The sequence below is a fragment of the Vipera ursinii genome (assembly GCF_947247035.1).
Source record: "Vipera ursinii genome assembly, chromosome: Z".
Lineage (NCBI taxonomy): Eukaryota > Metazoa > Chordata > Lepidosauria > Squamata > Viperidae > Vipera > Vipera ursinii.
The window spans coordinates 101127794-101148931 of NC_139517.1; the positions used below are offsets into that span (position 1 = coordinate 101127794).

Genomic DNA, 21138 nt, shown 5'->3' on the forward strand with positions numbered 1-21138 from the left:
AGAGCTCGGCTCGCTCCTCTGACCCCCCTCCCGCCACCGCCACCCCCTCAGCCACGTGCGCCGGGCCGCCACCGCGGGGGCCGCTCTAGCGCGGAGAGGGGGAGGCCAGTCCCCGTTCGGCCCGCCAGCCCCGGGAGAGCCCCGCGCGAGCGCCTCGCCAGCCGCTGAACTCTGGCTTTTGAGCAGGAGCGACCTTGCCCTGCTTGCCCTTGCCCGGCGCCGGGAGCAGCCGCCGCCGACCGCCCCGCTTTTCGCAAGCCCCGCTACGCCGCTGCCACCTGCCGCGGGGTGAGGGAGTCGGGGCCGCACCGGCGGGCGCTTCTCTGGCAGTGGGGCATGCTGGTGCCCTGCACTGCGCTCCGTCTGCGGGGGCCGCCCTGGGAAAGGTGGAAGTGCAGCTGTGGTCTGGGATGGCTCCGAGCCCTTTCTGGCCGGCTTTGTGCCTCCGTCCCCCAAGAATAGCTGGTTGTGAGTTGCTGCTTCCCCGAGTGCGCCTCAGCCCCGGATCCCCCCCGCGGGACTCCAGCCGCGCGAAGAGCGCTTCGGCGCGTCTTCCATCCCTCCCGAGTGCGAGCGCGCCCCCCCAGATGTTGCGCCCGGTGCGGCCGGCCCCCCCCTGCACCCCCCACACTACGCCACTGATGAGAAGAGCACATCTTCCATCCCCTGTCCTTACCACTTTCTATAGGATCATTGAAAGCATCCTGTCATATTGTATTACTATCTGGTGTGAAAGTATTATGTTTCAGACAGAAATGCTGTGCAGAGTGGTGAGGATGACAGACAAGATTATTGTAAGTTCACTTCCTTCTATCCAAAATATAGCATACAAGCGATGCTTGAAAAGGACAGGCAGTATTGTCAGGGATGCTACACATCCTCTCCATGACCTTCAGATTTCAACAGCCTCCCGGACTCTTTAACTTCTGCTGCCAGGCTTTAGGCTGCCTTGGATGGCTGGATAGCAGAACTGACTCAAGTAAGCAACAAATTTGGCAAAATGCTGAGTGTCTTGCGCCCAGACAATGGAATTGAATATACAGGTAAAAACACACAGGCAATTCTCAGAAAGCATGGCATATTTCAAACTACTGTACCAGAACAAAATGGGTTTGCAAAAAGAATGATGCTACTTTTGCTCCAGTTGCAAAACAAAGTACTTTCAGAAGACTATTGACAATGGCATCTTCTCGAAAAATGGTTGTAAAGCACTATAATATTACAACAGCCTTTCTTAATGATGATATTGAAGAGGAAATATATATGGCACAGCCAGAAGGATACATGAAAAATGGAGAATATCCACATATCCTACAAGATTCAAATCAACAGCTGCAGCCAGTAGTGGGAGCATTGCTGTATATTTCAACCACTATATGTACAGACATCATAGCTGCCATGTCATTTCTTTGTAGATATGTGAGTCAGCCATGTCAAAGAGAGCGGACATCAATCAAGAAAGTCATAAGATACTGTATATCAAACAAAGAATTTGAGTCTGAAGCTGTCTGCAGTTGGTGATTTGAATCTTGTAGAATGTAGATTATGTGGACTCTGATTGGGCAGGTGACCTAAGTACTTGCAAATCCACATGTGGTTACTTGTTCAAATTAGGAAATAGTCCTATATCTTGGTTCAGCAAGAAGCAGATCTCAGTAGCTTTGTCTTCTATAGAGACAGAATACATTGCTGCTGCCTATGCTAGTCAAGAAGCTGTAAGGTTATGTCAGTTGCTTGAAGATCTTGGAGAGCCAATCTCCCAGCCTACAGTCTTATATGAGGACAATCAAAGATGTATCAAACGTGGCACCATGGTGGCCATGATTTGATTCACTTAATGATTACAATCCCTCCTCCTCTCCCAGTTGTGAACATTAAGTAAGCAAGTGCGCAGATTGTTAAATGGAGCCTCAGAGGTGGAAAAAAATGAAAAAAAAAATGCCTAAAGCCAGCTACTCATCTGCAGCATCTCAAAATGTTCGCTTTCCACGTCTATCCTAAAGGATCATTCAAATTAAAGGGACTGGAAGGCAAATACAATAGCTATATTATGATTTTCCTAAAAAAGTTTATGCTATTTTGCATTCTCACCTATTAATTTATCCTCTAGCCATAAATTTTCACAATTAGCAGATGGAGAGGAATTTCAGGAGAATGGAGAACTGGAAGTGTCTCCAAGAAGTGGTATTGCTTTGCCCTTTTTATGGCTCAGACAGCTACCCAACAGCTCTGTTTAGAGTGCCACCAATTTGTCACGGGCTCCTTTTGTCCAAATCCAATTCAGTAGGTTCCCATACCCCAGAGGCCCACTCCAACCTCCCTGATCTTTAGGCAACCCCACACATACAGGCAGACCCAGGGGGTTTCCACACCCTCCCCAGGTCTACTGCTGCTTCTCACTATCAGAAGTAAAACTATAGTTTTCCCTTAACTTCTGGTTCCTTCCAGTTTCCTATACAAAATAGCAAAACCCACAGCCTTTCTCATTCCCAATACTCTTCAATGCCAACTACTCCACAATCACCATCTCACCATACCCTGCTGCAGGGCTTTTATAGCTGCTTTTTGCTAAGCAGGTGGGCTGGCTGGGGAGAGGTCTTAAAGGGGCAGGACACTATCAGCGCAGGTGCTAGCTAATCTCAGGTAGCCCACCCTCTCATACTTCTCCACTGACTGTTTGTCAGGTTGCAGAGGGAGAGCACATGACTCCAGGACACTGCAACCATTGTAAATAAATGTCAATTGCCAAACATCCAAATTTTGGTTATGTGACCATGGGGATGTTGCATACTTTTCATAAATATGAAAAGTGGTCATAAGGCCCTTTTTAATGCCATTATAATTTTGTCAGTAAACAAATAGCTGTGTCACGGTCAAGGTGTATGGTATTTACTTTTAATTATTAATTGTGCACTGCTTGTGGTCCATTGGACTGAAGCAGTATGAGAGATCCAAGCAGCAGAAAACGCAAGAGTGTGACCTCACAGGGATCCATACTGGCCCTGAAAAGCAATGCCTTTCACCCTGACCTGGATCCCTTTTGGCATTCCCTCTCACTTTGCCCAGACAAGGCAGCAATCACCTTGACTAAGAGCAATTTCTGATAGGACACTGATTTTGTAAGTAAGAGGTTCACAGCTTATGTACCCAAATCTGAATTGTGTCTACAACTTGTCCCCACAATGCTGGACAAGCCATCTTTTGGCATTTCCAAGCAGAATCTAAAGTATAGCCTGATACACTAGCTGGATCATTGGGAATATTTGCTCCCAATCTGGCTGGGTAAGCCACCATATCTAAAGATAAAGTAGGTGTGTAAGCAGAATGGACAAAAAGCCATGAATCTTGCCCAAAGGATCTCTTCAGGAGACAGGTAAGAGGGAAGACATCAGAGTATATAGTTTAAAAAAATGGCAGTGTCTTGCTTGGCTGCAGCTGCTTCGGCTCTCAAGAGAGTTCAGGTTTTGGAGATGAAAGTGCCATTTGGTTGAGTGATTCTATGGGAACTTGTGAAAAGAAAGCAGAATTGTAATGCTAAACTGTTTTATGATCGCCACATTGATTTCCATATTGGAGATATTTAGTGAGAGAGGAACTACTGATAAAGCTGTTCTGGAGAGTCTGAATTGCTTCGGACTGCTTCAGTTGAAGATGTCAGCAGCAAAAGTGTTGGTGGGTTGCACAGAGGGTGTGAGATCGACTGCAATCTCTTAAGATGCCTGGAGGAAGAGAGAAAGTAGTCGGAGGTGAGGTTGGCATTGTGCTTGGTGTTTTGGGTGGCGGAGGCAGCAGAGCATGGCAGCCTTTGCAGCAGGGAAGTCTCCCACTGGCACTGACCATCTTCAGAGGAGGAGGTGGTGTGATCAAAAGAGGATGTCTGTATTCTTAAAAAACATTGTGGTGTGGGCTAATGAAAAACCATGGATAACACATGAGGTTTGCAAGATGTTGAAAGCATGGAATGTGGCTTTTAAATCCGGTGATATGCTGGTGCTTAGAACAGCCATAGCCAATTTGAAAAGGGCCATAAAACAACAAGGCAAGCCCACTGTCAGAAAGTTGAGAACGTTTTCAGCATCCTACAAACACCAGGCCACTACAAACTATAAGATGGCTTCATCATATTATAAGGGTGACATGGACTTCTTAAATGAACTGAACACATTTTTTGGAAGATTCAAGGCATCAAATAGAACCTCTGTGAGGAAAGCTGTGCCCTATCCTGATGAGCAAATACTTAAGATTTGATGTTACCTCTGTCTGGAGGACATTGTGGAAAGTTAACATTCGAAAGCCAGCAGGCCCAGATAATATCCCTGGGAGTGTGCAGATATTACAGATATTTTCAGTCTTTCACTGTAGCAGGCAGTGGTCCCATGTGTTTTAAGACAGCCATTATCTTGCCAGTGCAAAAAAAAGTCTTTCATCAAGAGTCTCTTATGACTCAGGTGATTATTTACGGGAGCACCTTTTGCCGGTGTTAACTTCCCATCGCCCTGTGCGCTCCCATAGAGAGGGCCTCCTCAGGGTGCTGTCGGTCAGGGAATGTCGACTGGCGGCCCCCAGTGGGACAGCATTCTTTGTAGGCGCACCTGCCCTCTGGAATCAGCTTCTGGTTGAGCTCTGGATGGCTCCCGACCTTCGCTCATTTCGCCGCGACCTAAAGACTTGGCTATTTGAACTTGCCAGCCTGGACTGAGGGACTGGGATTTTAGATTTTAAATTTTAAAAACTTTAAATTTTAGTATGTGTTTATTGTTTAGGGCTATTTGATTTAAGCTCGTTTTAATTTTTATACATTATGTGTTGTTTATAGTGTTTTAATTGCCCTGTACACCGCCCTGAGTCCTTTCGAAGAGGGGCGGTATATAAATCCAAATAAATAAATAAATAAATAAATAAAGGCAAGGTTAAGAAAGTCTTTTATTGTCCTCAAGAGGTGTTCAACAAATGACCCTCCAATGACCAGTAAGGCTCCACCCTACACCACTCTGAAGGCAGCCATCCTCAGTTCCCCAAACAATAGCCCATATACTACCAGGAAAGTCCACAAGGCAAAGTTCAGGCATAAGAGAAATGGCAGTTCTCAGGGCCGCAGCAAGTTACAAGGCAAAGGCAGTTCCGAAGGTAAAGCAAAACCAAAGGTCTCCACTGTGTCTGCGCAAGCAGGCAGCTGTCTGGTCAACCACCTCCCCCCATGCCTGAGGGGCCTGGGACAGTATCGTCCTCACCATCCCTGTCGGATGGTCCCAATTCCAATTCCTTATCCTCATCCTCTGAACCGGACTCCGATGGGGCCATGACAGGGATCTTAATGATTACTGTCTGGCTACATCCATCATTCTGCTTTGAAAGGCTAATAAAGGACTTTATTGTATCCAGCCTCCCTCCAGCATTTGATTCACTTCAGTTTGCTTACTGTCCACTTATAGGAAAGAAAACCCCATGTGTGAATGTTGCAGGGGTCCGGAGTACCTTAGGGAACACCTGCTGCCAGCATCAACTTCCCTCTGCCCTGTGCGTTCCCACAGAGAGGGCCTCCTCAGGGTGCCACCGATCAGAGAATGTCGACTGGTGGCCCCCAGGGGGAGATCCTTCTCTGTGGGCGCCCCGGAACTATGGAACCAGTTACCGGTTGAGCTCCGGACGGCGCCCGATCTTCGCTCCTTTCGCCGCGATCTAAAAACATACTTGTTCGAACAAGCCGGCCTGGCCTGAGGGGGGATTGGTGGGGTTTTTATTGTCATTTTTATTGGGGTTTTTATTATGTATTGTTTTTTAATGGGCATGTATTTAATTACTTTTTAACTTTTGTAATTCTGTGTTTTATTCTTGCCCTGTACACCGCCCTGAGTCCTTCGGGAGAAGGGCGGTATAGAAATATTAAAAAATTAAATTAAAAAATTAAAAAGGGGAGGGGAGAAGGACTGTAGAGAGCCTATCCCTAAGCGAAGCCGTAAGGAGAGGTGGGAGCAGTCACCAAAGACCAGCCCCAAGGCAATCCTCAGATCATCAAAGAGTACTAGGACTAATGGTACGTTTTCAGTAAAAAGGGGTCAGACGTGCTCCCACCCCATTGGCCAATCAACTGTTCCATAGAAATCCTAACAAGGGCCAAACTACCCAAACCTAAGTTGTATACCATGCCCCTAGGGAACTGGAGGAACTATGGACTTTTATAGACAAAACCCTGAGAACTCCTGGAGAAAAAAGGAAGCTTGTCTACTACTTGATAAACTTTCCAGAGAACAAAAAGATTTTACTCCATGAAGACAAGCTGGAAGGAGTGACTTAAACCTAACGAGTTAACTGAAACCAGATGAATTTTTACCTGGTTGATATTGGTAATTGAAAGAAAATCTTAATCTAAAATCTGAAAATGTAACATTTATATGTATATAAAATGCCTACGTAATTCCTAAAGTATGCCAAATGTTATTGAAAATGTATTTGAGATTATCTGTGTTAAGAGAAAGTTAAATAAAATGATATACTAGCTTAAAGGAAAAAAAAATAAAGTTTTAAAAAGGATGCATACAAAAGAAAGAAATAGTTTGGAGGAAGGGACTTATGATATTGCAGCATTTAAATTTGTTAAATTTTGAAGTGGCTGGCTTAGCACAAAGCAGCCTCCCAATTAGAAAAATATTTAATAATTTATATACCTCAACAGAGAGAATGAGGTGGCTAGATGGAGTCACTGAAGCAGTAGACGTGAGCTTAAATGGACTCCAGAAGATGGTAGAGGACAGGAAGGCCTGGAGGAACGTTGTCCATGGGGTCACGATGGGTCGGATACGACTTCGCAACTAACAACAACAACAATAACGCCTCAACATCATAGAAGAGCTTTTTCTAGAAATTGTTGCAAACAATTAGACTCCATGGTAAGGATGTGGTGATTCCATTGAGTACCATGTGAAGAAAGGCTGTGTATTTGTGGAATACCGGTCATTGAAGAGATTGGACATTTTTTTGATGGCAAACTGTTCTCTGCAGAAAGGGCTGCTTATTTAGATTTTATTTTAAAATTAAAAAGTATAATGGAATCCAGAAGAAAGACGAAATCATATCTTTATTAAATATAAACTAATTGCATTGCTTAAAGAAAAAGTAAACAGTTTAGAGACAAGTCTAGCCACTCTGAGACTCAGGCAATTAAATGAGAAACCCCAACTAAATGAAGAATATAATCAAACTGAACACAGTAAAGAACAATTAATTACCAAAGAAAATGAACCTTTACAGATAGATCGATGGTAATATGTCAATTATAAAATTAAAAAACAACAACAACCAAGAACATTGTCCATATACTCCAATCCAATCCAGTACATTTCATTCAGGCTTGTACAACATGTCTAATGCTAAGGCTGAACATGTTGATTTCTCTGAATGGAGCTTGTTAGGGTTTCATTAGGATATACTGTAATAGAGTACAACACATAAGTTATGTTTATTTGCTTTAAAAGCACCAGGACACCTGCACTGTCAGTTGTTAAACTTTTATAACTACTTATAACTATTACAGAAAATCATTGCAAAGTATAAAATAATAGGGTTTGCAATCTTCCGGAGAAACCTTACAAATATGTTATCATTGATAGTTACACAAATAATATAACACACAATAAATTATACAAAATTTTAAATAAATGGTTTCTTTAAGAATCATATTTTTAAAATGCAAGGTAAGATGAAAATTATGAAATATTAGGGGGAAAAACCTTAAGACAGACAGTGTTTCACATAAATGAGTGTTTGAAAATACTTACCAACAATGTATGTTGGGGATTTCTTTGAGATAAAAAATGGTACTGCTGTGAAGAGTATGGAATTTATATAAGTAACATGTAAGTTTTTTCAGAGGGAGGTTAGCCATTGGCTGGTAACAAAGACCTGGCCACTATCTACTCATGTTAGATACAGAAGTTGTGCCTTTTAGATAAGCCAGTGGATCAAATGCAGAGTTTTCTTGCTGTCTTTAGGTGATAACAAAGTACAAATTTTTGAAGGTAACCATTTTCTTTATTTAATCTGTCAATATTTACAGACACCTAGCCTCAAGATATCAAAATATCAAAGGGGAAGAAGAGATTTTAAAATATTTCAGGGGAGAAATAGTTCATACTCACAAATCTCTCATTTTTAAAATCAGTTGTTAGAATTCGATACTCAAAGATGCACACAAACATACAGAACACGCTTCTTTTTGGAGATATTTCACTTTTACTGCACAACACTTACCCCGTTTCTCTGAAAATAAGACCTAACTGGAAAATAAGTCCTAGCATGATTTTTCAGGATGCTCGTAATATAAGCCCTACCCCAAAAATAAGCCCCAGTTAAGATCGTCAGCCAGACAGATGCATTTAATACCGTATTCCCCTGAAAATAAGACCTAACCAAAGAATAATCCCTTTTGGAGCAAAAATTAATATAACACCCAGCCTTATTTTTGGGGAAACATGGAGTAATAGAAAATACTTACTGCACTCTTTTTATATATTTATGTCAAATAATTTAGCTTTACTGTGTTCACGTCTTGAAATAAGGTGATGGTTTCCCACTTATAATTATTTTTATTTTTAAAATTTTCTGGGCATAGATACTGTATATTCCTAGGATGCCTATCTGAAAGGTAATGAAGCCTTATATAGTAATCCTCCTTACATACCTGAGCCTCCATCAAAAAGTTATCCTTAATTAGCATATCCTGGCACTACCTACTGACATCAGCACAACTTGAAATAGTCTACAAAAAGGAAATACAAGTGCCTTCGAGTTACTAATAGATTTTTTGTATGATTTCCAATTGTCCATGGTTTTCTAATAGCCAGTCATTTGAAATAATAAAAAACATTCTTTTTAAGTGGCGATGGAGACAATTTCTGTGTGTCTCAGAAGTGTAAGTATCCTTGTAAATTTGAGTAGACAACATCATTCCTTTAGATGCTGCGATGTTTCTTGGTATCTCCTTTGATATCAACCAATGTCCCAGCTCCATCTTTTTTTAAAGTGTTTTTAATAAATCAAATAAGAAGTGGTATGCTGCAAACCAAAAGTCTTGATCATAATTGCAACAATATCCTTGGTTCCACATAAATTTCTGGAGGAGGTATTCTTTGAATTGTCATGTCCACCACAGTTCAGCAGCAGATTCTGGAAGATTTTGACCATTTAGTCAACCTGAGCTAATTCTGGAAAAACTAAACAGTATCTGAGAACATTAGACAGTTATAATGCTTCCTTGCTATCCATAAAGATTGTTAAAAGCTCCTTGCAAATTCTGTTGCGAGTATCCTATGGATTGAATCAAATCCAGAAATAATGGATAGGGTGACAACTGGAGTGGCATCATTGTGCATCATTAGAGTCACATTTTAATATCTCAGACAAAAAAAACTTAAATGAAACTTATGAGCAACTGCCCATGCCCAGCATAACTTTAATAAGTGTATGTACAATGGTCAGTTTATAGAGAATGCTACCAGTTTCCTTATATACAAATACCACTAAACTTGGTGATAAATCTTCTTAATTGTGCACTAATATGACACTGAGAAATCAAAAACTGCTACAGTTGCACCAACACCAGTTTGGTTCTTACAAAGATCAAAGAAAAGTAGAGGTAGTTCTTACCTAATGACCCTAATTGGGATTGGAATTTTGTCACTCAGCAATGTAGTCATTGGGCTAAACATCCCATTATAGCACCACTTAGCAATCATACTTTTGGTAGTTCTGGTTGCAGCCATTAGGACTCAACAGCAAAACACACACAAAAGAATAGAGATTTGAAGGAGGGGGCACCCTTAGGGAAAGAATTCATATCTGTCCTGCCCTATTTGACAGCTTAAAACCCCTCCCACCCATTCTCCCACCCCATAAAATCTCTATTGTTTTCTCTGTCCTGCACTCTGCCATTGAGGCCTTAAAAAGCAGGAGGAAGAAGACAGCAGAGGTCATTTGGAGGTGGCAGAGTGCAGGAGAGTGGGACTGCAGAGTGCAGGTGGCCAAAAGAGCAGAGGGGGGAAGGGGAGATAGGGGGATGGGGGAAGTTGAAGCACTCCTCATGTTGGCAGAGTGCTTACACTGTCAAGAGTGTAGGTGCTCTGCCAATGCTCAATGTGACTAGATAGTTGTAACTGAGGATCCAGCATAAGTACCATTTGTTAAAGATCTGTTGTATCTTCAGTCGTTGAATGAATGGTTGTTAAGTGAGGACTCTCTGTATAATCAATGCCATCTCCACTCTGTACCCTTGCTTTGAAAGATCTATTTCCTCTAATACTTTCTGGACCTGCAAGCTAGTCACCATCTTAGCTGCATTCTCTAAGATGACAAACTTAGAAGCTAGATGAAAATTATTCATAGCCATGCTTCTTTGAGAGGGTTCATACCACTGACTGCTTGCTTTCTCACTTAAAGATGTATTAAACATTGTATGATCCAATCATATGTCATCTGTCAGGCAGTGTTAAGTAACTGGGGGAGTAAAGAGCAAAAGGACAAGTGGCCAGGTTAACATCCCAAAGATTCTGTCCATTTCTTCATTAAAGGTAAAGGTAAAGGTTCCCCCGCACATGCGTGCTAGTCGTTTCCAACTCTAGGGGCTGGTGCTCATCTCTGTTTCAAAGCCGAAGAGCCAGCACATGTCCGAGGACGTCTCTGTGGTCATGTGGCCGGCATGACTAGACACCAAAGGAGCACGGAACGCTGTTACCTTCTCACCGTAGTGGTCCCTATTTTTCTACTTGCATTTTTATGTGCTTTCGAACTGCTAGGTTTGCAGAAGCTGGGACGAGTAACAGGTGCTCACTCTGTTACACGGCACTTGGGATTCGACTTGCCAAACTGCTGACCTGATCGACAAGCTCAGCGTCCTAACCCACTGAGCCACCGCGTCCCTTATTTCTTCATTAGTTAATAGTAAATTCTTCCCAGGTAACAGAACAAGATGGTACCACATCAATTTGCATGGACTCATCCAGTTGGAATCCAACTTTGAACAGATTTAAACAACTTTATATGAAGAACCCTTGAATATTTCTCACAGTGTCCTTAAAAGGTGATTCTTCCCTCCTGAACACACAGCAAGTCATCTTAAACAAAACCATTGGCTAGTTTCCAGTATATCACCATAATATAATGCTTATAATGGACTCTTTCACGAAACTTCTCAGATTCACTATCTTTCTTGCTCCACTCTGATTGTTTTCTGTTATTCCATCCTCCACATCTCCTTGGAAAACCATGAAACCCACAATATCAATAAACAGGGAGAGGTCCCATAGGAACAATCCAATCAGAGGCCCTTGATATCTATCTGCTCTAGATAGAAATGAGACCTCAGTCAAACTGACCATCATTTTCCCCTCCCCACCAAGCCCTAAGTTACCTCTGGTGCACCTTAGGTCCATTAGTCATTGAGCTAAAAGACCCAAATAATCTGCAGAGGGAGACAGCACCAGAGAACAGAAGTGCACTTTGTGATCTGACCATTATAAAGAACAGTGCCATATAAAGTCCACGGCAATAATCCACTCATGAGGTGTTCAAGGGATTCCCAGTCAGGAATTGTATTAAAATCCTACAGTTGTCTGAAGATTCTGAATTTAAAAAAAATAAAAATCAAGGACCCATGTTTTTCATCCCTGTAGTGTATTTCTCCCTAAAGAATGTTTCTATTCAGTGGCGTAGAGTGGGTTGTCAGCACCCGGGGCAAGGCAAGTAATTTGCGCCCCCTAACCCATGGATTTTAGCACTCGAGTCTCTTCCACTAGCTCAGGAATTCTGGGAGTTGAAGTCCATGAGTCATAAAAGAGCCAAGGTTGCCTACCCTTGAGTTAGGTTCAAGGCAAAAAAGGGTCTCTGGAGAAGAGGGAAAATGCTAGTTTAAAACTGAAACAAGGCAACTTTAAGGTGCCTCAGCTGTGATTTAGGATGAGACAAAGAGAGGACATGGCGTTGAAAATGGTTAATGGGGCATGTTTGTTCCACTCTTAGTGGATGTCAAGATAAACCCCACGAGAGAATGACCTTACAACAGATGTGAATAGGCTTGGACTACGTTTGTAGATTGAGTGCATACATCACATGGAGCGATGATGGGCTTCATCAAGATTTATGATCCCACAATTGGCTAGTTTTCTCCATCTTGTCCTAAACCCTGGATACCAACCACGGTTTATGGCTTAGCATGTGGTGTGGGGTGACCCAACATGTTAGGCAACAAACAATGACTTCCAACTTACAATGCCTCAGCTTCCCAAGGTTATTCCAAAGCCGGAAAAGCCAACCAACCCACCCTGCAGCTTTGCCTGCTTAGGCTGAACCCCAGGAGTTCATACTTGCTGTGGCGCCTGACCTATTTTCTGCCCAGACGCTGCTTATCCAAGCCAAGCTGCCTCCTTCTCTTTGGCACCTCGCCCCAAAGATTCGCCGGACTGGCTGGAAACTCTCGCTGCTGGCGACGTGTGTCGGGGGGGCGTCCTGATCGCCTCCTGCAGGGGGAACCGAGTGGCCACAGAGAGTCAATACGGCAGGAGGAGGAGGAGAAGGAGGAGGAGCAGCAAGCCGCCGCAGGTGCGGCGGCTGCAGTTGTTACCTTTACCTCCGGGAAAGGAGGAGACGGGGGCGGGAGCTGGGGCGGGGGGGTCCGGGCTTGCAGGTTGAGAGCCAAGCGGAGGAGAGCCGCGGCGGGAGAAAGAGAGGGAGGCGAGATGCCGCCAAGCCTCCCCACCCCCACCCGAGAAAGGAGGCGATCCGCAGCCGCGAGAGGACGGGATCCTGCTCTGGCTGGGTGCAGCGAATGCAGTTGCTTTCTACGCTCCGCCCACTCGCTCGCTCCTCCGATCCTCGGCGAAGCAGAATCGTCCCCCTCCGGCGAGCTTAATGGGCGCCCCCCCAGATGTTGCGCCTGGTGCGGCCGGGCCCCCCTGCACCCCCCACGCTACGCCACTGTTTCTATTGACATCTTCAGATTCCCATCTCTCCTTGTAAACTTTCCATTTTAATTGTTAATGCAGTCTTTTATGGATGATAGTCTGGAAGTTTTCAGTGCAATCCATCCACCCTGAAACAAGACTTTGACATACTGATATGAAGTGGATATGAAGTGGAGGAAACTCCCATCGTAGTAAAGAATCAATCAAGCACCCATGGGAATGTAAATGTGTTTCAGTATGAGTCTTAGGACTATGTGACTCACAAAGTTAGGATGTTGGTCTGATGATCATTATGCTTGCATTTGAGCCAGCTGCTACTGTTGGATGGGGTGAGCTCTCATCACACACTCTAGTTCCTGCTGATCCAACAGTTTGAAAGTGGGCAACTGCAAGTAGATAAATGGGTACTGTTTTGGTGGGCAAATTAAAAGGGGCATGAAAGGAGCCCCCAACTGAACATTCCCCCAGGCAACAATAATATTACCATTCAATCCTTTCAACCCAGGAGTGTTTTGGTGCTCTCGACATAAATGCAGTAGTAGCATGAGTCTCAGAAGTAGTGCCACCTCTCTCTGATGTCAAGTAATTCAATAGCTAAATTGATATATTTTAGCCTCAGTGTCCTGTACTCATAATTACTCACAGGATCTCTTTTCATTTATAACACTAAAGCTCTGCAAAAGGTATAGAAACTTATACTTCCTTATTGAACGAAAAGAAAGACTAACTGGCTTATGGTGCTCAGAGTTGTATGGTTGGCAGCAATGAAGATGGCCATCGTTCAATTTTGAACTGTTTTTGAGAGCTCTAGGAATGAAAAATGTATCAGCATAGAGATGTCTCTAGATAAATATCTAATAGACATATTTGAAAAAGGATCCCTGCTTATTAACTACCTATACTATCTTGATATGTATAATTACATGACTGAAAAACAATTTTGCCAATATGGATTAGCAATTCAGCATCAAAGATTATGCCCAAGACGACTAAGAAAAAGGCAAAAACCCGGAGACTGTAGTTTCCTTCACAGTTTATTGTTGATATGAGATTTAACCTGTTGACTTTCAAGTTTAGTCACTATCCTGCATCAAACACATCTGAAAGATTTTGATAGAAATGTTCTCTTTGTATACATCTATCTGCCTATCTCTATCTGCCTATCTCTCTCTCTCTCTCTATCATCTATCTTCATCATCTATTTCTATATCCTTTGTACATGAATGTTCTGTAATAAATTGATCAACAGCAAAGCCATAATTTTGATGAGTACATTAATGTTTTTCTTTTATAAGAAGTAGCTGTAAAATAAACACTGAGCCATGAAAGTTAATATTTGCAAAATGAATGTAAGCACATGCATGCACATTCCTACTGAAATCAATGGGCTTTCAGGATATCTCCTGCCAGATCATGTCCAAGATTAAGAATAACAATAGCAATAGCACTTAGACTTATATATCACTTCCCAGCGCTTTACAGCCCTCTCTAAGCAGTTTACAGAGTCAGCCTATTGACCCCAACAACTGGGTCCTCATTTTACCGACCTCAGAAGGATGGAAGGCTGAGTCAACCTTGAAGTTACTGTTAGTGACAAAGTGATACCAAACTGTAAGCATGGACCCCTTTATTTTTGCAAAGGGTTTTCCTTTTACTTATGTATATTGTATAAACAAGGTATTGTTGTATAAACAAGGTATCACAAAAGTGCACTCTAATTTTGTGGATGATGATTTCTAAAACCCTCCTCAATCTTTTTCCCACATTCAACATTTTCCAATATTTGTATGCATAATGGAGTTTTGGTGTTGAAAAGTATTCAATGTGCCCAGCCACATGCATTGTTTAGATTCATGTATTTATATTTATAATCTTTATATTATAATATGTACAAAGGCTTTCCATTATACAGAGCAGTACAGAAGTTTACACTTCAAAAATCCACATTGTAGTACTACATAGTCTAATTAATATGGAAAAAAGAAAAACAAACCAAAGCTTAGCTAAAATGAATAAGCAAATAAGCAACTCCTCTTTCCCAAAATGCATAGCAAATTATTAAATATAATCTGATTGGCAGTGCAATAAAATTGCCCCATCAGTGTTTGTCTTAGCTTTTGTGTTTGTGCATTCTGCTATCAAATGTACATTATAATTGTATCAAATGTTTTGACAAAAGAAATTTTAAAATAACCATGATGGTTTTCTTTGTTGACAAAAATAGAAATCTATAACAAATTTGAATAACTCCAAAATAAAAGAAAAATATTTTAGTTTCAGTTTTACAGTCTTCTCATTATCACCTGATACTTGTACTTAAAAATAGCTTTATACAAAAACCACAGGCTTCTTAAATACAGCTTTTCATGCTCAGTACATTTTTGTGCACACAGTCCACTCACATCCTTCCGAACCTTGTAACAGATTCTGCTTAAAGAACAATCTGTGCTTCATATATAATCCCCTTGCCTGTTTCACCAGTAATGAATGTTTAAAAACTACATTTATTACTAATTCATGACGTTACCCTAGTATTTAGCACAAATGTAGCGTTCAGCCTGAAATGATACAACAAGATGGGTAACAATCTTCAGCTGTATGACTGGTTGCAACATCATCAGCATATTAGGAAGGCTTGGTGAACTGTACAGGCCCAGGTATCACTTTTAAGATGGCTCTTTGCTGATGGTGGAAGATGGAGTGGCTTTGCTGACACTTCCATTCTGGGACTTGTAGCTGGTAAAGCTGGGTGTGTGGATTGACCGAATGTTCTTCATACTTTGGTTTGGTGATGTGGTAGAGATGGAAGAGGGTAAGGAGGAGGAGGAGGAGGAGGAAGCTGAGGAAAAGGAAGATGGAGGAAGAGGGGTTGGCCGGCCATTTTGAGTCTGTGTGGAAAGTAAAAGGTGGTTGTGGCTTTTACCTGTGTGAGTAGGATTCTGGAATTTTAAGGAGCCATTAGCAACTGAAGGGATTAAGGAAGAAGAATGAGTAGGACGACCTGTTGGAGGACTGAGAGAATTAGAAGGAACAGAGGCTTTAGTAGATAGGCTTGGAAGGTTAGTGCTATCACCACTAGACACAGAACTACTTTTTCCAGAAGTGGAAGAAAAGGCTGGAATTTTTGAGGCCGATAGAATAGGGGAAATAGCTTTATAGTCCCCACCAGCTTTCTTAGCACTTCCATTAGCCTGTAAATAAAGATGGTGGGAGACAAGTTTAAGTCAGCATACATCACAAAGCATGGGAATATGTAGGAAATTCAGCTTGAGAAGAATAAGGACTTGTTCAAACCTGCCCTAAGTCTTGTATCTATGGACTGGATCTCTGCCCATTTTTCCTGTCCCTTTAAGCTGCACAGCAGAAAACGCATAGAGCAAGAGGGAGTTCAAAGAAAAGGGTTTGTGAAAAAGTGACCACAAATATGGGGGCTGATCAGCTGATGAAACATGCGTCAGAATTGTTAAGGTGAAGATGGAAACACTCCGGTGGGTGGTTAAGAGGTGTCGATTGAAATCTGTTAAATAGGGAGTTAGTATAAACACTTTAATCAGAAACACTTCAGACTTATCAATTCCTATGGCTGACTTCAAAAAGTATTACAGCTGAGTACTGAAACAAAACTTCAAAAGCAGGAGATGTTTGCCACAACATGCACAAAGCTGATATCAGAATAATGCAACTATTAGATACTTTCATGCCCCACACCCTCAAGCCCTGGATTCCAATTCAAGATCTTCACTGGGAAGACAGTTCATGATTTGGTAGCATCCAAAACTGGCAACTGGACTTATACATTTATGCAAAGCATACATCTCAGTACTGACTCCATCCCAGGATTTGGTTTAGGGTAAAACTACCTGTCTGTACTGGCGTTGATCCTGTAGCTTGTGCTGTTTGATGGTCTTGTCCACACCTCCTTGCCTACTTTTTGTGGCTGCAGGGATTGGCATCCTGCTTGTCTGTGAAGTATTGGTTGAATTCTGTGAGGAAAGCAGGTATAAGGGTAGGAAAGAGACAAGGGAGGTAGGTCAGCTGGGCTCATTATAGATGAGAAGGATCACAGCACATGAGGAAAAGCTGCTTTAGGTGAGAAGCTAAAGCTCAACATGCATGGAAAGCACCAGAGGAAACCACATCAAAGTCAAAGCACTGGTGTTAATTTCAGGAATCAGAAATGGAATAAAAATTCAACTGCTAATCAATCTTAATTTAACTGCTGCACCCACAATAGAATATCAAGTAAGCATTTTATGCCCACCACCAAAATCAAATAAAAATAAAATCAGCATTTTTTTAAAGATGAAAACACACAATATTAGCTGTTAGGTACTAAACTGGATGCACCAACAAGCCACCGGAAAAGAGGCAAACCAATCAGAAGACACCTCTTGCTTATTGTTGATTACTATTGCAGATTTTTAGAAAGCAGCTGGAGTTGTGATTTCTCATACTAAAGTACCTTTCGTGAAGATGATCGTATTGAAGGAAGGAATTCAACATCAGCATTGCTTTCTTCCACCACTATGGATTCTTTGGGTGAGAAAGATCCTGGGCCAGGAGGTCTCTCTGCCTGGCCTGTGGTTTCAAAAACTGATTTTGGACTCATCTCACTAATTGTGCTCTCTAGCTGTTTGATAGTTTGCTCCAGGCTGTCTAGAGTTCGGTATGTATTCTTCCTGATTTCTTCAGTTCTAGATGCCTGAACAATTGCCTTTGATTCTGATTTTTCAGAAGCGTTAACAGATTGAGAACTAGGTATTTCAAATCTTTTTGCTTCTTTATGTTGTTTTAGAGTGCCATCTTCCTCCTCGTCTTCATACACAACAACTTGTAATGTTTTCTTCCCAGTTTTAGTCCCTGTGCGGATTGCCTGAGTGAGAGCGGCTAATTGCTTTTTAGGAAACTTAAATTTAAATTTCTTCTTAGCATCAGGAACATCCAACTTTGATTCTGACCCATAAATGTAACTGGATTTCTGATGCTCCTTTTTGTTCGTCTCCTGTCCTTCAGACTGTAGAACTTGGGTTGCTGAATTAGAGGAAGTTTGTTGTTTTGATTTCTCGGTAATCTGCATCCTATTTGTCTCAGAGGCTTCTTCATAGCAACCATCAAATTCTTCATTTTCTTCCTCTATTTTTTCTTCAGTCATCATTTTTTCCAACTCTTCATCACATTCCTCAAATATTGTTGAAAGTCTTTTGTAAGCTGATCTGATATCCATTGGTTCATCAAAAATAATGATGACTGGTTTTTTGTCCAAGCAAACCACTGGTTCTTCATCTTTAAGAGTTTCAACCATGCTTTGTTGAGATGGTATTTCATTCTTGGAATCAATGTTCACAGTCTGAACAGCATTTCCCTTCCTGTTCACTATGTCATGAACCTCTCCACCTGACAGAAACTGGACAGCTGTTCTAGTAATCATGAAGCCAACATTCTCTGACTGCAAACTCTCCTCATCTGGAATACTAGCTGGTGACTCTACTTCATCAATATCATTTAAGGTGATGTTCTTAGATACTTTATGCCTTAGTGCGACTTGATTATAGGCATTCATTGACCTTTCCTGTGCTTGTGTTGAGGGAGAAACTAATGACATTTCTTGAGCGTATGAATCTGTTTGGCCAACAAGAGGTGCCTTTGCATCTTCCAGCAAGTCTTTTGGGGATGTGCTATGATCAGTCTCTCTTACTACAACATAGCTTGGTTTTTCTCTTCCGATTTCTTCAGGACATCTCTTTCCTTCATTTTCTAACATACTAGAGACGTTTGTGTTTGGTTTAAATGAATTTTTGTTGGCATAATCCTTGTTTTCCAAAAACAACTCTGGCCTAAGGGCAGAGTTTTCAGTGATGCTGAAAGCACCTGAGATCATGGCTTCTGTTCTCCCTTCAGTCTTGTCCTTGGGATGGTCACTATCTTTTGTGGCCTCCCCATCAACCTAGGGGGGGAAGAGTTGCATTACTTAGGTTTTTGCTTTTGTTTTAATTCAGGACTGTTATTTGACATTTAGTCCCCTCTTATGGAGATTTTATCTGATATTATCCCAATCAGCTGCTACATCATCAGATAACATATGTATGCCCCTCTTTATATCAATACATAGCCATTTCCATGGTCTTCGGTTGGTTTCAATATCTCTTCATAGCATAGCTTCAAACTGTGAACAACATATGATATTTTGCAGACACTGTGGATGCTAGATGGAGCTGGTCCTTTAAAGGCTCTCCATATTGTGAAATACTTTGCCCCCAAGTAAGTCACAAGAGACAAAATGATTCCACTACAAATGTTCTAACATGTTAACTGTTTTCCTAGTTTATAAAAAAAATCAGTTGTAACCACTATATTAGGATGTGTGGTCCAAAAAACTGTTTCCCACCCCAGACTTTAATTCTTAATTGTTGTTTTCTCAATTTCTGTGATGAAACATAATTGCCTTTTAAGAGAGTAAACAAGTTCTGGACTTATTTGACAGAAAAGAATTTACAAAAAGTGGCAGAGCAAATTTTACTCCAACCTTCCTGACAAATTAACTTACAATTAAATTCAAGGTAAGATTGAGGGAGCAGCTATAAAGGAAGAGAAACAGATCCTCCCATAGAGATGAAACTCTGATGCCAGATGAAACTGGATTATTCTATTTGTCCAGTGTAACCTTCCATTTCGATAGCAAGACAACCTATCTTAGCCTTCTAAGCCTGCATACTCAAATTGCAGGTTTTGCTATTGGCATAAGTACTCCTACAGTAATTACAAATTCTGCAGAGCACAAACGATTCCTATTTCACCAATCTTTCAAATATGAAGAAGAATTGCACCAAACTTCACTTTTAAAGAATGTGACATTGAATGCAGGGTGTGAAAATGCAAGTGGGATACTGCTCTTAGTTTTGCCATCTTCTCTAATTTGTCAGGTGCCCTGAGTGGTTAAAAGAGGGTATGAAAATTTGAAATCAATTCCGAAGACCAACCCAGCTAACTAAAGATCTTTAGAAAACACAGTGGTGTAAAAATATTACATTAGTTTAGTTTAAAACCACTTAGTCATGTCCAACTCTTGTGACTTTATAAGCAAGTGCTCTCCATACTACCCTGTCAAGCACAGCTTCTTTCAGTTATTGGATGTTCAGGTATAAAAATATAATAATCTTAACAAAGAAAGGGATGACAAATACAGACTACATATAGTGTGGTCTGTCATATTCAGTGCTTTTTTTGTAAAAGAAAAAGGTGCCGGAACTCACACATGTCATACAACCTGCCTTGCCTACCCTACAAGGTTCCATCCAAAAAAGGTGCCGGAACTGCGTTCTGAGCATTCTATGAGAAAAAAAGCCCTGGTCATATTAGAAATTTAATTCAGCAACTGTTTGAATTGAATTGAAAATTCTATGCAGGTCACAATTATTCGATATCAAATTATGATGCTGGAATGTTCAATATACAGCCATTATTAAATTTATAAACTATAAATTACTACCTTGGCACTCAAAAGCTTTTGTATGTATAATAAAGTCACTTTTTTAGTGCAGAGGAACTGATTTTACAAAAAAAAAAGAGATGGAAAGAGAACTGTCAGCAAATAAAAGGGAGTTTAAATTTGCTTTTACCATGCAGAGATAGTGTGTTAGCATTCAGCTCATGCAGACTAAACCACAGGGAAAAACAACAGCCCAAAGCTGTAGGTGAATACTGCTTGAAGATACTGCGGAGGGGAGGGGGTAAGAGACAGCAACAGCTGCACTTCAGGGGCCAGAAATTAATACTGGACAACTTTGCTATTAAACATGTATTTTTAGGTAGTGGAATTATTCCTGTTGGATTCTTTCTGTTCTCTCAACTTACTTTTCTTCCTACTGGCGTTTCTTTACCAAGGTAGATAACATAATCAGGACATATTGAAATGCAACTTACTGGTTGTTTCTATGGAATGGCTATGTTTCTATGTCTATAGCTAACAATGCTGCCTATCCTGTCATGATATGTTTACTGAAGAGAAGCAAGTGCAGAGACAATCAGGGATCCAATAATTCAACCCTGAGCAACAAGGTTATCCTCTATGACAGGGGTGGGGAATCACAGATCTTTTATGACTTGTGGACTTCAACTTCCAGAATTCTGAGGGTTGAAGTCCACAACTCATAAATGGCCGATCATTCCCGACCTTTGCTCTACGACAGGG

General features: G+C 41.4%; 1 protein-coding gene across 10 annotated transcripts in view; it reads right to left on the bottom strand.

The window, feature by feature from the left end:
- The window catches only part of KIAA1217, a 232825-nt gene that overhangs the window by 10016 nt on the left and 201671 nt on the right, over positions 1-21138 (bottom strand). For 7 of the 10 annotated variants that reach the window (XM_083376370.1, XM_083376372.1, XM_083376369.1 and 4 more), the window contains 3 exons: positions 17413-18894; positions 16811-16933; positions 13046-16141 (listed from right to left, as the gene is read on the bottom strand). In XM_083376370.1, the coding sequence (XP_083232496.1) occupies positions 15617-16141; positions 16811-16933; positions 17413-18894 (2130 nt within the window). In that variant the 3' untranslated portion in view covers positions 13046-15616. Of the gene's footprint in view, positions 1-13044; positions 16468-16810; positions 16934-17412; positions 18895-21138 lie in introns of those variants that run through there. The other 3 variants (XM_083376373.1, XM_083376374.1, XM_083376368.1) reach the window with 3 other exon arrangements.